Source organism: Rhopilema esculentum, chromosome 8, assembly GCF_057945365.1.
Source record: "Rhopilema esculentum isolate cy_ngs chromosome 8, ASM5794536v1, whole genome shotgun sequence".
In the NCBI taxonomy this organism is placed as follows: domain Eukaryota; kingdom Metazoa; phylum Cnidaria; class Scyphozoa; order Rhizostomeae; family Rhizostomatidae; genus Rhopilema; species Rhopilema esculentum.
In genome coordinates, this window is record NC_142822.1 from 2,439,050 (window position 1) to 2,456,349 (window position 17,300).

The 17,300-nt window shown below is 35.9% G+C and overlaps 1 protein-coding gene across 2 annotated transcripts in view; it reads right to left on the bottom strand.

Annotated features, from left to right (window-relative positions):
* Positions 1-17,040, bottom strand: part of LOC135694717 (SWI/SNF-related matrix-associated actin-dependent regulator of chromatin subfamily A member 4) — a 52,695-nt gene extending 35,655 nt beyond the window's left edge. The window contains exons 1-14 of one of the 2 annotated variants that reach the window (XM_065213559.2): positions 16,883-17,040; positions 16,124-16,236; positions 13,835-14,056; positions 13,123-13,543; positions 12,408-12,738; positions 12,028-12,154; positions 11,582-11,688; positions 10,778-11,018; positions 10,053-10,360; positions 9,041-9,187; positions 8,470-8,602; positions 6,103-6,266; positions 2,985-3,051; positions 1,971-2,081 (exon numbers count right to left, since the gene is read on the bottom strand). In XM_065213559.2, the coding sequence (XP_065069631.2) occupies positions 1,971-2,081; positions 2,985-3,051; positions 6,103-6,266; positions 8,470-8,602; positions 9,041-9,187; positions 10,053-10,360; positions 10,778-11,018; positions 11,582-11,688; positions 12,028-12,154; positions 12,408-12,738; positions 13,123-13,543; positions 13,835-14,056; positions 16,124-16,201 (2,457 nt within the window). In that variant the 5' untranslated portion in view covers positions 16,202-16,236; positions 16,883-17,040. The remainder of the gene's footprint in view (positions 1-1,970; positions 2,082-2,984; positions 3,052-6,102; positions 6,267-8,469; positions 8,603-9,040; positions 9,188-10,052; positions 10,361-10,777; positions 11,019-11,581; positions 11,689-12,027; positions 12,155-12,407; positions 12,739-13,122; positions 13,544-13,834; positions 14,057-16,123; positions 16,237-16,882) is intronic. The other variant, XM_065213558.2, reaches the window with a different exon arrangement.
* Between the last annotated feature and the right edge of the window lie 260 nt (positions 17,041-17,300).

The following is a 17,300-nucleotide window of genomic DNA, read 5'->3' on the forward strand; positions in this document are numbered from 1 at the left end:
TTTTTAGTCATCAACTTACAAGATTTCAATATCGAGAAAGATATTCGTTATCATGATACTGTTTACTCTGTGTAGCTGTCAAAACATGTAATTCATTCAAAAGTATCCTAATAGCCGCTAGTGACGCAAATGCTGGCATTTCAATACCATCGTGCTATCAAGTACCTGTATACATAGAATCGAAACAGGGGTATCAAGGGCACGTACCAACTCTAAAGTATTCGCTAATTCTCGTAGTGCCACCAGAGGCAAGCAAGTGACTTTGCAAAAGATTATGTTGAAGATTCTGTTGGGAAGTCTGAAATTTATGATCGTAATGTTTGTAGATAAGAGTTTAAGGGGGGGGGGGGGTAACTAATGCGTCGAAGTAAAGTTGGACTTTGGTTTATCTAAGTGAAATTGAAAAGAAATGAACTTAAAGACCTTTCAACAGTTAATTACAAAGAAATCAAAAGGCTTTTAGAAAAGTTGAAAAAGAACAAAAAATCAAACAAGGGAAATAAATAAAAAAAAATTGAAATAAAAAGGATGCAAAATAACACAAAATTCAGCCAACTTCCTTTTTAATAACGATGTATTTCAAAGGGACTACTTTATATTTAGATATAATTTGCGTTGAATTTTTTAACGTGTTTATATTTCGGACTGAAAATTTTTTTTTTTCTATCAGCAGATTGGAAAACCAGTAGCAACAAAAAAGCTATATTGCAAATAGGTTACGTGAAACCAATACTCAACAGCCAATAGAAATCTAGAAAATCTCAATAAAATCGTTTTCACTAACGCCCTAAAGCAAGGATAGAAACAGAGGAGTATTGGTTGTAAATGCAAGAGAAAGGGTGAAATATAAACCCAAGTTTTCCTTCAAAGGAATCAGATAGAAGACATGACAGAGCGTTTCAAAAGTACAAGGACGATCTACTGCCGGAATATTGTCGTACACAACTTCACAATATCCCTATTTAAACAAAACAACAACGCCAGCTTAAAGTGTTTGGTAAGCAAGGCCAAATAACTGACAATATAGCCCAATAATTATTAGAGCTTTTGACACAAAATACAATAAACGCAATGCTCTGATATAAACTCATTGATTTAGATGATTTTTTCCTTCTAAAGTTCCATGTGGCTGCTTAATAAAAAGTCGTGTTGAAGCATGGCCTTTTGATGTGTTCTACATTTTATTGTTTGGAACACACTCCTTATATTGTTCGGCCTGTATTGTCAAAGGAAAACTAATCTTCTGGTATCAGGCTATTTGATCACTATAAACATTTAAGACTGAAGAAGAATTAGTTTTGACTCTTTTTGTTGGACAATAAATTCTATCAATTCAAAACCTCCCTGAAGATGTTTATTCGTTTCAATGGAAAATGTCCATTTTCATTATTTGACATTTTTATTATTTCATCCTAAGCAAATATACTACCTATATCAATCAATTTTTCTATATGACTGCACTGTACCAATAAAAAATTTTGAATACGTTTTTGGTACCCCAAAAGCTCAAGATGGCACGAAACATAGCACACTCGTCAGAGTATCGCTTTTCGTCCCACACTCGTCAGAGTATAAACGTCGGATAAAGACCAAAAGTAAGCTGAAAATTTTGCTCTACGCTAAGGCACCGAACTAACTAAAAATTGAGCCATGATAAATAGATCGTCATGAAGCGGATCGTTGGTAGACAACACAAACAGTTTGAAAGCTTATACCCTGAAAAGGCATCTTAAGTATGAGCTGACTTTTATGAACCTTCTGAATTTTCACAGCAATGGCGAGTAAGAGGGGGGAAGGGAAAAAAGGAAGTCAAATAAAGACACGATATATTTCGAATCATTCAGCCCTGTTCTGCCTTCCGCCTACGACTCTCTTTTTTCATGAAATTAGGGTTGCTGAGCTTCCGAAGAGCCATGTTTGATTCCGTACGTGAAACAATGAGCATAGCAGGAGGAATAATATGATGTTACCTTAGACATAATGGCTTTGTCTTTCATCACATACTCGTAGGTAGTAAGGACAACATTGAATTTGTTGGATCTGAACTGCTGAGCAACGTCTCTGCGCATTGCCGGAGACCCCTGCGATGAAGCGTAGAAGCAACATTAGCTGACATCAGACATTTTCCAGCAGAAAGCACAAAGAAAAACTTAGAAAAGTTATTCAGGAGTGGAGTTTTGATGATGGAAACGCTTTGCCTTTCTGGAATGAATCAATTTCCCATTACTGTAAATCCTTGAATAAGCCCTATCGGGCTTAAAAATTTAGGATATATTTTAGACGTGCTTGAGCGAGGGTGGGGCTTATAAAAGTTTAAAATTTCTAATATTTCGTTATTCACTTCTTTGAAGTTCACTTCGAGAAATGAAAATTCTTCAAATAGATATGGACTAAAATGACTTAAAAGCATGCATTGAAAAAATGGAAACGTCAGGAGCTCATTCATAAGTGAACACTGCTTAAGAAATTTTACTCAAAGGGTAGGGGCAGCTCGAGGGGGCTTATACGAGAGGGGCTTATGCAAGGGGGCCTATACAAGAGGGGCTTATACAAGAGAGGATTATACAAGAGGGGCTTATACAAGAGGGGCTTATACAAGAGGGGCTTATACAAGAGAGGATTATACAGGAGGGGATTATACAAGAGTGGCATGAGAGGGGCAAGTTATATCAACATTATTATAAAGCATGAAATTATCGTATTAACAGGTTACAATACTTTGATACAGAGAACTTTTCATTAGTCAAATCATTCCTAGATAGGCCATATATATTTAACTTAGGATACATTTGTCTTTAGTTAAAGCCATCAACAACGTTTTACATGAAGAAAAAACTTTTTAATCGTCCAACTGCCAAATACCACAGGAAAAATCCATCTCTAGTTGGTACAGCACTTGATAAAAACGAGAGTGTATACCTCTCAGTACTTTAAAAACTGTCATTAAAAACTTTTCCATAAATCAATAGGAAATCGAGCCTCACCTTGTAGCAAATTGCAATGATATTTGGGGCCCATTTTTCAAACTCCAGAACCCAATTAGACATAGTTCTGTAAAAAATATAATCGGATCAAACGGTGTTCAGTATCTGTAATTCAAATCAGAAGTTGAATAGAAGCCTATTTTTTAATCCTAACTTGAATAGCCCATGCGAAGGGCAAAGGCTACTTTGTCCTGAAAGAGCTCGCTCTGCTTAAATAGATATTCCACACAGACTTTGTCGCAGATCGAATAACTAGAAACCGGTTTACCTGCGATAAAATTACAGTTAAAATGAGATCAGGGTTGCATAAATCAAACTTCAAAAAATTCAGACAAAAACAATATTTGAGATATCAATGATTTTGTCTTGACCATATTCAGAGAGAAGCGAAAAATCGAGAGAGAGAAATAACGTGAATTCTGTTGGGTCCCTTTCACAAGGTAGATTGCAAACAGCACGCTTGATCTAAAGGTTAAAAAGCTGAAGACTACGTTTTCAGTTAGAGTTTCAGTCTCAGTTAGAATTCACCAGAGTCTGTTTCTTGCGTTTCATAATGCACACATTTAGTTGCTCAAGATGTTTAACAAACTGTCATTCTAAATCTTAAACAGTTAAATGATATATGATGTTTTAATATGGATTTGACAATTAAATGGGACAATTTGTTAAATCTACAGATTTTTCTGATTTTTTGCAATCAACTTTAAGATTTTGAGCCTTGAGGTGTTGGCAGCTCAGATATACAAACACTTGGAAATGCAACGGCAACGGTGGTATTTTTAAGGGTGTCATTAAGGGTTGCATAGACCAACTACTGGTCGTTAAACCTGTTGGAATGGCCTCTAAAGAGGAAGCTGCTTTCTGCAACAAAACATATAGTAGACACCAAATTTTGCTTGAAAAGCTATGACAGTAAACAGGGTTTGACTGTAAATTAAACAATTTTGTGTCGTTGGGCTTAAATTTCAGGAGATAGTAAACAGTAATGTGGCTTTAAGCGAAGTAAATATAAGCAAGGTTTACTGTACCTACAATTCTACCTAATAGATGCTTGCTCAATATTATAATACAGTTGGCAGACGTAAAAGATTGTTTTGAAGGAATCTTCAATATAAAAAACTAAATAAGATGGCTCCCAAGTAGCGCTAGTGAAAGAGGGTTGAAGAGCCTCTTCAGATCACGTGAAGATCTCCACACAAAACCATCCTTAAGAAAGGTATTTGGATTTGCAAATACGTCATTTTGTTATTATACATTGAAGATAAAATGTGCTGCGAGCAAAAGATTTCTCATTTCAATAAGGATAGTTTACCTCCATTTTCAAATACAATTTATCTTCATGAATATTTGAAAATGCGGCTTGTTTAACTTGCCGACCAGCCATGTTACACTGCACATGCAGCGAAAGAAAACAAAAGTGTATATCCCCTATTGACGTCATAGCAGAGAAACAGCTTTAATTGTGGCGGAATTAGAAGTGGAAACAAGCTGAATGCTCGGTCTCATGTCAAGAGATCATGGTAAACAACATATGGCATCACGCAACAACCATAGAACAGAAGGCTTTTCACTGAACGAGAGATAGTGCACGTCTGGTTTCAGGTTTCTCAGTGGAGAAATATGCAGCTTTTTAGTAAATTCACTCTTGCGTCTTGTAAGAAAGTAAAAGTATTCATTCAAGATTATGATAAACATGCTACCCTGAATAAAATGATATAAATATAGAGCTATCCTCACAAACGAGCATCATGATAAAGATGTATTGTTGCATTTCTCTGACTATTCATTAGAGCCAAGCCCTTCAAAAGCCAGCTATCATAGCACAAAATGATCTTGCATCTATACTTATCACAGACCGATTTAATTGGCAGCCTGCAATTGTTTTCAGATGCAACGCAAAGCTGACATTGTTATCATTAAGTGATTATGAAACATATCTGAAAAGGTATCTATTAAAAAAAACTATGATATAAAAAATGATGATACGATCGGGTGTAGGACAAAATGACTGTATCTAGGTTCATTATACTCTGCATTTAATTTCGTCGCCGAAAATCCCTGGTTACATGGGACAATCAATAGGCTAAAAGACACACCTTTGTATCAAATAAGAGACAGTCAAATTGTGAGTTGAATATAACTAATTTCTAAGATGTACGCCAGCAAAATTACTTTTAACCCAAATGAGAAAACCGGGTTTAATATTTTGGCCACCCACCATTACCGACCATAAGAATAAGAAAATATCAGATAAAATTGTTAAATCAAATTTGAATAAGAGAGATGATCTTTCAACGAAATCTTTTTTCAAACAGAGTTTTTGTGAAGACAATCTGGTCAGAAATAACCGAGAAATGTGAGCCATTACTGCATCACCAAAACAATACTTCAGACTAATCAATTATACTTTAAACATAGTTGGAAAGGATTGGCAAATCATGAGAAGCTATAATTTTAACTTCTGCAGTTTTCCACTCGTCACTGACAATTTTAATTAGATTCGTGAGTTAGCCACTCAACGTTATTCACCAACTACGAGTCTGGACCACTCATAAAGTCCCAAAAGTACAACCATGATATAAGATTGCGTGATGTTTGAAATGACCGGGGTCAGATTTGGCAAGGATTAAATTATTTTGATGCAGAAGATCGAAAGCAACAGCTCATTTTACAGGTGGCAACGTGACCGAAATGCGTCATCAGGAAGGAGACGAACAATGGATTCTGTGAGAAGAAAGACAGCAATTTTTGAAGAAATTCGAAGCTGAGTCGTTGATGAAAATCCCGATAAACAAATGCTTCAAAATCTTTTTGAAACCAAACCCATAAGGAAAACAGAAATTTGTGCAAACATGAAAAGCTCAGTTCTAGAAAAAGATAAAATGAATACAGGAGTGAAGATAAAATGAAAGATGAAGGTTGAGAGCATTAGAAATAGTGGAAAATACACAAACAAAACAGCAAAACAAGAAAGAGAAACCTTTTTTCTATACTTTCAAGATTAAATATATACTAAAAGATATATAGTTTAGAAAAATCAAAGTTTTAGTAACTAAAAGGAGTTTGATCTGCAATAAAAAGAAGCCAGAATGAAAAGAAATGGCCGTCAAAAACTTACGATAGAGGAACTATGACAAGGAATGGTCCGTTGATCTTTTTCACTTCAATGAGATAGGCGGTCAATGCAATCGTCTGGATGGTTTTGCCAAGACCCATTTCGTCAGCCAGAATGCCATTAAGGTTATTATTGTGCAAAGACACAAGCCACTCGAGGCCACTCATCTGCAGAAAAAAAAGTCAAAAGTTAAGCAGTTCATTCAGCACGATATAGCATCAATCAACTTGCATCCCGTAATACTTGAAAAATCAGCAAATTTCAAAGCAGTTCTCTTGTAGCAATAATAATAGTTCTTTTGGGGGTGTTTACCCACACTTGTTTAATCTCATCGGTGTAAGTTTAGTGACTAATGATAGAGTAATATTGTAATGATAATAGCAAATTGTTCTACAAAACCTAATTGATCTTACTAGACTAAAAAATAATACCAGTAATTGCTAAAGGAAATTGAAGCTTCAGCTTAAAATTTAGCAATGTTTTTATTGTTACCTAAAAAACACTTATTTAGAAATATTATTTTAATTATAAATTTATTTGATTTATTTCATTTTTATTTGAGGTAATTATTTTAGAAAAAAAATGTTTCCTGGTACAATTTACTTACATTGATCGTTACCTAAAAAACACTGTTGGAAAAAGGATGCACAATTTTTAACTTAAGGTTAAAGCGACAAAGAGCTTAATACAGAGATGCCTAAATCAAGAAAACGGAAAATTTATTGATAAATATATATTGAAGATGCATATAGTAGAATACCAAATTAAGGGGCGGAAAACGAGCAGAGGGTGAAAAACAGAAACCAGAAGAACAGGAAAGTCTAAGGAGATTGAAAGAGGTGAAGTGATAAAGTAGCACCAAGAAGTGATAAAAGACAAAGAAACGGATAAGACGTTTTAAAAATTGGATAAAAATAAAATGGATAAAAAGCAAGTCAAAAAATGCTTAAATAAAACACCTTACTCGTTTTGGCTCACTCTAGTTTTTTTGGCTTTAAGACAAATGGCTTTGAAAAAAGCAAACATTTAGTAAACTAAAGCTTTTCGTCTGACACTCTTCAGAGTTTAAAACGTCAGAACATAGATCGAAAACTCTACGCTAAGAAATATATATACCCAGTTGTGGATCGAAATAGGCCAATCAGAAACACGAGCACATGATTGTAAAGGTTGACCAATCAGTGCCGCTTGCCTATTAGAATGTTACCAATGGAGTCCTAAGGTGAAAACGAACTCCTTTTGTCTACACAGTAGCGGTTTTTTCGTGCTGATGTAGATAGATTCTAAAACTGCTAGGTGGAGCGACGATCGGGCTTTACCAATAATCCGAAACATGTCGCCATGATAGTTTTTTGCACAATCTGGGTTATCTAGCAAATGCTGCCCGATAGCACAACTGGGTATATATATATTTCTTAGCGTAGAGTTTTCGATCTATGTTCTGACGTTTTAAACTCTGAAGAGTGTCAGACGAAAAGCTTTAGTTTACTAAATGTTTGCTTTTTTCAAAGCCATTTACAAGTTTTGTACCACCAAAAGATTGTTTGCTTTAAGACAACTATAAATGTTTTGTAGTAAATGCAAAATTAACGGCCTATGGAGAGCCACTGAAGAATTATGTGCAATTGTGTTGTTGCATTTCTCTGACTATTCAGTAGAGCCAAGCCCCTCAAAAGCCAGCTATCATAGCACAAAATGATCTTGCATCTATACTTATCACAGACTGATTTAATTGGCAGTCTGCAATCGTTTTTAGATGCCATAGATTACACAAAAAAACATTTAGCTGGAACGTTAGAAGGACATAATTTAGAAGCATAAGAATTTTTCAAGGGTATCAAAGCACTGAAAACTAGTCTAAAGTAGTTTTAAGACCATAACCCTAGATATGCATTTCTCAAGACAAAGAAATGAGATATTCATTAATCTCATTTAGAAAAATTATTTCAAATAGATTACAGATAAAGACACAAAGGAAAAGTTTATTTCATAACAATAAGCAAAAAACCGCAAGCGTCAGATAAAGGGAGTTGGCTAATGTATATGACACGATGATGAATATAAAATCTCTGATTCATACTGTCAGAAAAGGGAGGGTGATAACTTCATTAAAGGCTCTTGAGCAACCGGCTTCTTTGCAGTAAATGGGATGAATGTCTTTTCATGCAGTAAGATATTAGGCCGGTTTTGAAAATATAATCGCAATGCATGCCGGTTGGTCAAGAGCCTTTAAGGAGTCCAAAAAGAGCTGTAGTTCTGAATCATATAATCGAATACAGAGTATATATATGAAATTTGCATTTTACATGAAATGCTGATGCTAAGCCCTTGCAGCATGAAACACAAAAATATGACAATAAAGCAACATACCTGATAACCTTTCAATTTACCACCAATAAGCAGTGCCGGTTGCTCAGTGATCTCCTCCTTAACACTGTGAGCAGCCGCATAGTAATTCATCAAATCATCAGGCCCTGCATTCTTCTTTTCTTTCTCCTCAGCCCTGCACCAAGCAAAAGGTTGTTCGATTACGACAAGAATAAGCTTACGGACTAATCAAATTATCAGCAACAGATCTTTAACTGTCTTATCGTTACTTTGGATGGAAAATTCCACGTAAAGCATAAACAGAAATGTGTAAAGACATTAAAGTTATATTGTAGCTTCTCTTTAAACTACAGACACCTCGATAAATTTCTTCAAACTTTTCAGTAGGGGTCTTCTAGGTGGCACAGAAAGCGTAGCCTAATCTAACAAGTACGCTAAGGTTTTATACTTAGTTACAACATTTAATAGCCGTACTGCAATCAAAATTGTCTTCGGCTGCTTATTTTTCAAGTAAAACTTTTTTTCTGTTATAACGTTTAGAAACAAAGCAATACAAATTGATTGAGGTTCTTGGCCTATAACTGTAAAAACTATGGAAAGAACAGAAACTCACAAAACGTAGTCATCATCATCATTGGCATAATCATCCTTTCTTATCTCAGTAACAGTACTGCTCGGAGGCGCCTCTTTGCTTTTGTCTTCTCCTTCTTCATCATCATCTTCATCAGAGCTCTCATCGAGTCTTGGTGCTATCTGGTATCTACAAAAAAATACATACTGACCATTTACAATTAGGGAACACACGAACAGCTGTAATTAGGTAGAAACACAACAACGATCTCGAGTTGCTCCTTAAAAAAAGTCTTGGATATGCTACTACCACATCAACATTGGTATCATACAAAAAAAAGCTTAACAGGAAATAGTTTAAAATTGAAATAATGTTTCAGATCTGTTACCACTAACTACAAAAAGTTTTCAAAAGCCAACAATCTAGTTCATTTACCGCTCTAACGATATTTTCCACATAGAAACCCAACTTAAAATACAGTCACATAACAAAGATAACTTTTATCTTTGTTTCTTTGTGAGAGCATAAAAGTGACATTGGGAATACAAAGTGCCAACCATTTGGAGTGTCTTCTAAAAACCTTCAGTGCTGGAAAATTTCAACTGTCTTTTAAATTTACAACAAAAACTGTGGACAACTATGTGGATAAATTTCAAGCTTCTAGAGGTAACTATGTGGAACATCATTTCATGTGGATAAATGATGATGCAGCAACTTCAAGCTTCTAGAGGTAAACTCTTGCGTATAGTACCAAAAATCATAGAAATAATAGCTGCTCTTTTCCTTTGGGATGCACTCAGAACCATTCTCAGACGTCAAAGAGTTTATATAACTATATCCTGGTTTATTTATGCTCTTCACATAACGGTCTATCGCCTTTCAATGGAGCAAAAGAAAGTCACTTTCCCCACTTTACCCTCAGGTAGGGTAATAAACGATGTCTTTGACGAATCTCTATGACTTTGTTCAACCAAAACTATTTCCAGAGCTATTTCAAGTCACTTGTTTTGAGCGAAGTGGCTAGTGAATATAAACTAATAAACAAATGACTAACCCCGGGTGATCAATCAGCCACTGTTCAAGATCAGAAGCCTTTGGTGCATCTTCATCTGTAAGGATTTGCCCAGTGGCAGTATCAACAACAGCTATTCGTTTCTCCTCGCTTTCTTCCTCGCCTTCTTCAGACTCAAAGAACTTCTTTGCTTTCTTAGGAGACTTCTTCTTCCTTCTTTGCATCTTCTTGTGCTCATTGACAAGACAAACCAGGTTTTTGATGTACTCATCTGTTTGCATCAAGAGGTAGTGCAATCGCTTGTCTTTCTTTTCATCAATCAGCTTACGATAGCCTTCTTCATCTTCAGCCTATTGGGTGATTCAAAAAGCGAAAATTACTTCAAAGTGTTTCACATCATGATTAAAACCGTCCTAAATAGCATAATTACAGTCATGTACAAAAATTTTGTGTTTAAAAGAGAGTGGTGTTCAGGAAACAGTGATGTATCATCTATTATTTAAGAAGATTTCTTCTACATAACATATTCCCCGTAAATATCAAAGAAAGCTGTAAAAAATGCCAATACCACTGCTTTAAGATAATGTTCGATGGCTTAATTAATCGATGAACAATTTTCAATTACGATACTGGTAAAATAATACTAAGACCATCTTGAAACTATCAACGAGAGCCTTGACTCAGAGCCTTGGCCTAGACTATACAAAAAAGGACAACACCAAGTGTAGCCTAAGAGCCAGGTAAGTCTTCAAAGATAATCAACCTACCATAAGTCTTCTCATTCTTTCTTTCTCCATTCTTTCTTCTTCCTTCTTCCTTTCTCTGTCGTAGTTGGCATGATACGTCATCACCATCTTGTTCACTTTGCTGACACGTGACTGTACCGACTTATGGTACTCCCTGAATTCCTTTGCATGCTGCATGACGGCTGTGAGGAACTCTAAGTGCTTCTGTCGCTTCTTTCTCTCTTGCTCCATTTTCTGTTGCTTCTCCAGCCTTTCTGTCATTCTATTTTCCAGATAATAAAGTCAGGAAAAATGCATTAGAACAATATACTTTTGAGGTAACTTAAACAGTTGCCTGATGATCGCATTGATGGTGAAACTCGGAGTAGCAGCTTAAAACCGTTCTGTTCTATACACCAAGCATGTACAACTCTGCCAAACGGCATCAAGCACTTTATAACAGATCGGTTAACAGTAATTTATATATTTATATAAATATATATATATACACTTTTTAAATATAAAGGCATCAAAAATTAGATCAACTGGGAAGAAAGACCCAAGAATAATCTTTTCATTAAAACCACAATATTTTCAGAAATTAAACTATGACTAGCAAAATACTAGCAAATAGTTTTCCTGCCAATACTGAATAGTTACCAGAAGAATAAATTAGTATAGGCGAAACGCTTTTGCGTAACCCAGGATCCTGTCCTTGATCTGTCACCATATGATTACAGACAGAAACCGGGATCGTTCGGGTATCGCTATTCGCTCAAAGCATTATTTTGACGACCAAGATGAAGATCATAAGGGTCACAGTCACAAAAATCTTGTCGAATTTACCTTGCCTCCCTGAGGGTCTGTCTCTTACTCCTTTTATAGGCTCTTGAGCTAAGAGCAGTCTCCAAAGTGGTGTCTTTCTTCATTGATGACAAAAGCTCGCCCCTCAGCTGTAAAAAAGCAATAATGGGGCTTTTGGTTTGTTATGGTGGTAGACAAGACATTGAATGAATCAAGCAATTGGTAGTATTAACATTAGACCCAGAAAAAAACATTATTTCATGAACCAAAAATTATATATACGCTATTGGTCCTACCACATATAAACATTTAAAATTTACTTATCACATGGACTTACACTCCAATATCAAAATAATCTCACTGGATTCTTTGTTAGACACTGTTATATAAAAATGCAAATAAAAAACCCTCTCAAGGTGGCTTGAAATATTCTGAAAATCAATAAAATTGAATGCAAGGTCATTGAAAATGCAAAGAGATTTTATCACCTGTTTCTGAAAGTTGAGAAGCCTCAAAGCCTTTAGTTCGATCAGTGCTTTCTTTCTCATATCCTCAGCAATGGAACCAGGAAGATTTTCAAGCTGGTGCATTCTGTTTACAATTCTCGATTGAATTCTAAGATAAAAGCATTACTTTGAAATACAGCTCTGTTTATGTCGCATCAAAAACAGATTTCTTTAACAACACATAATTTCAACAGAAAAAATTCACTACATTATCTCAAAAGCGTTTACTGCTAAATTTCAACGCGAATGTGTCAAGTTTCGAACTGACTGAAGATAGATTTTTCAGATTTATTACCTCTAAGATTGGTTCCAAGCATCTAAATACCAGTTAAGCTCATTGTAGCCGAAATAAAAACACAAACCTGTACTCTTTTTCTCTAAGTATTTCAATCGGATCTATTCCCTTTGGCTTTTGTATTGGCGCAAGTCTTGGCTTCGGTGGGCTGTTTAGGCCTGGCAGTTTCTTTTGAAGTGCATTGGCAATGGCTGCTGTTGCATCGCTACTTGGTATTGCCGCTGCTGTAGCAGCTGCAACTGGTGTTGAAACTGTGGATGTTTTTGCTACTGTTGTTGCAGTCGAGCTGGAAGTAGCGTTAGGTGGTTGCTGTGAGGTAGTTGATACAGGAGTTGGCGTTCTGCTTGATTCACTGACTGGAGATTTGACTGGAGTGCTGCTGCCGCTGGACACACCACCTAGTTGATGTAAAATATAATGAGGAGACTATAAAGTTTATTCAAGAAATTCAAATAATAGTACTATTTCTTCTAAGCATCACTGAAGCAAATCGTGAAGCAAAAATTCATAGCATTTAGCGAAAGAAACTGTTGCAAAAACATGACATACTCATTTACTGGTTTTTGAACAATAGGATAGGAAAACATATCGTTGAATTTGCAGATCAAATGTTGGAGAACAACAAGGATTTCCAATAAAGTTTATACTCCAATATAGGCAGAATGAATTATTTATTTGTTTTATTTCACTACTACACAGGCTGTAAATTAAAAACAATAAACAAACTTTTCAAAAGTGCAGCCAGCTGACAAAGCCAAAATTGATATTGAACTGTTACTCACCTGTTGATAAAGCACTTTGTGTTTTTACTTGTGATGCTTTTGGGGTGGGCTCTCTCTTTTGCCCACCTTGAATTTGTACTAGACCACTAGCCTGTGGGCCTTGGGAAGGAGACTGGAAACTCCCTGGCATGCCTCTTTTACCAACAGCAGCAGTAAGTATGTTGTCTGGCAGTGCCTGGTTACGTGAAAGTAGCTTGTATGCAACAATCTGTGCTTTAAACTGCTGGAGCATCTCTGAAGTAAAAGCTTGATTGAGTGGATTTGGTCCAGACTGGCCTGGCCCTACATTGCCACCTTGCATCTGAGGCATGTTATTGGCAGGCATTTGTCCCATGTTGCCCTGAATACCCCCCATGGCATTGGGCTGCATGTTCCCTTGCATTCCAGGCTGCATTCCCATTGGAGGTCTGTTACCGTACATCTGTAGAAAAATAAAGTCAGCTTTGAAGAATTTTATGGCATCAAAAAATGTTACCAACATTTCAAGATTGTCCATGTATTGAAGCTCATTTGAAATCGGCCATTCTGAATCCTTCTATGTGGTATTAATTTTTTTTTGGAGACAATACATTTTTGAAATATAGGCATGTAGGATTAGAGAGCTGAGCTTTAGTTAAGCTGATATTTTTATTTACTCATACACACTGTAAACCAAGCATATGCCTGTAACAGAAATTTTTCTTGCTTTTGTTCCAGTAAGCAACAGCCTTACCTGGTTTGGATCCATTCTAGGCCCCATGTTTCCTCTTTGCATTCCCATCATTCCTTGCCCATACGGGTCTTGCTGCATCTGCTGTCCGCCACCCATCATCAAACTTTGTGGTGGCATCTGCCCCCCTCCTCCTTGCATCATGTGAAATTGTCTTGCCAGCTGCATTAACTGTGCGTACCTTGGATCTGCCTCCATTCCTCTTTCTTGCATAGCCTCAATTGCCTAAAAATCAGATAAAAAGAAATTACTACTAGCCAAGCCTTGCCATTTGGGGTGAGTGATAGATGATGCACACCTGTGTATCCCCTTGGACAGTGAGACATTGTGTAGCTCTCTTGTAAAACAAGTTTTAAATAACCTGGAAATGAAAGAGAAGTTCATTTTCTGGAATGGCATGCAAGAAAAAACCAGGACTGAATTTATTGCCATTATGCTAGACTGCCAGGCCTCTTCCAATAACCTTACAAAGACTAAGGCATAAAAAAAACCCTTTTTGGGAGGAAGTAGTCCAGTGTTAGTCCTACCATTCTATTCCCTACTAGAAAAGACTTTTGGCATACAGTATCTGCTATTAGTAAGAAAACTTGATACACTTTTGTGTATTTCTCCTATAAGGCCATCTTTGGAGCGGTATGTGATGACATGCGCACAACTTGGTACCCGCCTTGTTTCCCCAAGAAGTGAAGATTATCACACACCTTATCCTGACTATGAGTTACCACCTTCCTAATTTGACAAGAAATTTTTGCCTGTTTACATACATGTTAGTGTTTTCATTTCATCTTCAATTTGGGGCTCTGTTTACACGAGACACTGTAGTGCACCAGAACGCTATACTGTTGGGGGTTTGCCTGTTTTATTGTCTCTGCACAGCAGCATTTTCATTTGATATCGGATTCAACCCTTTACACGAACAAAGAGATGTATCAGACTGGTTTCATCCCACATTACAGTGTTTTCATTTTGAAGGACCAAAACGGTATGAATCACATCAAATTGGATAATTTTCATGTAAAAAAGACAGATCAAGTATGAAACCAATTGATATCAAATTGAAACAGTACCGTGCAAACAGAGCCCCATTCACTGCATCGTCTAGGAAGAGAAAAATGTCCTCTTTTGTGCATTCACACAGCTTACAGAAATGTTTGTTGTTTGTGATATTTTCTATTGACTGACACCTCCAAACTCATTTTGGAGAGTTTTCAAAAGCTCTGTATTTGTGGGTACACATTGATCCAATGCGTTTTCAAAAAACTCTTTTTTGAAGGATGTCCACTTTTGAAAGCATTTGGAAAACCTCCTAGTTTTTGTTCCTTCTGATAAAATCTTAATATTCCATTTGCAAAATAGAAAATGCTTTGAAAAAAGAAAATGTATACCCTTGTATAATCTAAAATTTAATCACGTAAAATGTATAATTAAAAAATCAGTAAAAATTTCAAATTTTGTACATTCAGTAAATGATCTAAATACTTCATTATGCTTAAATAGAATTAGCATCCCATTGCACCCCTTGATTTACGAAGGAGTGTGATTGACTACACCCCTGCAAATTTATTCCTGGTATGGCCTGTCCCATACTTTTTGCCTGGTGTGAATATTTAGGAGGTGAAGTATATAAGTAGCAAAACAGTACCAAAGTGGAATCCATGTAAACCTCACACCAGGCAAGTAAATTATGAAACTGCCCTAAGGTTTTACAGCTTCAAAAAGTTGTAAAAAGTTGTATGATACAATGCATGATAGAGACTACTAATCAGCCTTTTCACCAACAATGATTGTTTATAAGTCATGTGCTGCTCCAAATAAAGGCAGCCAATATTTTTTGGAAACTATGCAGCTTAATGCCAATGTATTATTGCTTCCTTTGCTTTACACAAATATGCCAAGGAAATTATGAGGCCCTTGCTGTATATTTCTCGCATAAATTACATTGGATTCTACCTTGGAAATTGTAGCCATGTAAAAAACAATACAAATATTTTTTCTACTTTATTTTCTGAGCTACCAAGCAAGAAAGCAGTTGCATTGTTAACTGGAGCTCAGACATAAACTTTAAAGAAAGATAATTTAATAGTTAATTTAAAGAAAGAAAATTGCTTATAGAGCTTGATTTTTCTTGAAACAAAACTCTGAATAGTGAAAATTTAGTGGAGAGAGATATTAAATGCAATGTTGGTGAAGTAAAAAAAGCCCAGTTACTTAATAAGGAGCCTTTCTGTATCAGTATATTCACGAGAATAGATATACATGTTTAGTACGCAAAAAAAGAGTCAAATATCTTACCCTCTGCAAGTTTTGGAAGTTTTCAGGGGTGTAGTTAAAGGAGGGAGGCATTCCTGCCACCCCATCTGATGACATCATTTTGATGTCTTGGCAGCTGTAGAAAAACCACTATCCTACAGAGAGAAAGATAGTATAGTAATGTGATAACAAAAGTCCATATACTTAATTTAATTTGTAATAATATTGCAGTTTCAAAGTTTTCCATTGGTTATTCTTTACTACTGGGAACTTGTCAACTTTTCAATATTATTTTACACAAACTGATTTTATTTAAGGCACGAAACATGAAACACTTTCAATGAACACTGATATTATAATTTCTAAGAGCAACATTTCAGGCTGAAAATGAAAAATAACTGACTTCCTATTGAACAACAATTTTACTTAATTTTGCTAGTAAACAATTCTATTACAAACCACTCTTAAAGAATAAAATAGCATTAGACAGAAGACTGACATTTTAGAAATCCTATTTGCCCATCGTGCACATCTCAGAATAAAACGCGACTCCTGCCCTGTATGAAATTTATTCTTACAATCGTGATGACATATTTACACTGAAATCCAGTTACCAGCTCTGGCCAAAGTGGTCGATTCTAAAATGTGCTTCAGTTGTTCTAATGACGACCAGCACCACACCACCAATGAATGGCCTATGCCTATCCATTGTACCGGTCCGAGTACTTTAACATTTAACGCGGCAATGATTTAGCAGTACTGACATGGTTGAAGGTCATATAGACTCAGAATATAACAAACCTTGTCTCTAAAATGAACCAGTGATTGATTTTGATATAATTTATCCACTAGTTCTCACCAGTTATTTCAAATTCTTCCTGATGCCGTCGGCCAACGACAAAAGGCAGTGAAAATAACACTCCACCTGGTCTCTCTTTCATGATTTCCCGTCATTCATTTCGGCATACTCCTCCGCTTTGAATATGACATGAGAAGAATGGGGGCCGTTCAATGACCTCAACGGGGTCATAGAACATAAGGGCTCCTCTTGCAGCACAAAAATAGCTGTTTTCGAGCTTTAAAAAACACTGATATATATTATCAAACAAAATATTGGTTTATTTCCCTTGCCATATTATTATTATTATTATAAACTGTACTTGTTGTTGGATGTAGAACGTTGTTAGGGTCGAATGGTTTTTTCATGATCTGCGTTGTG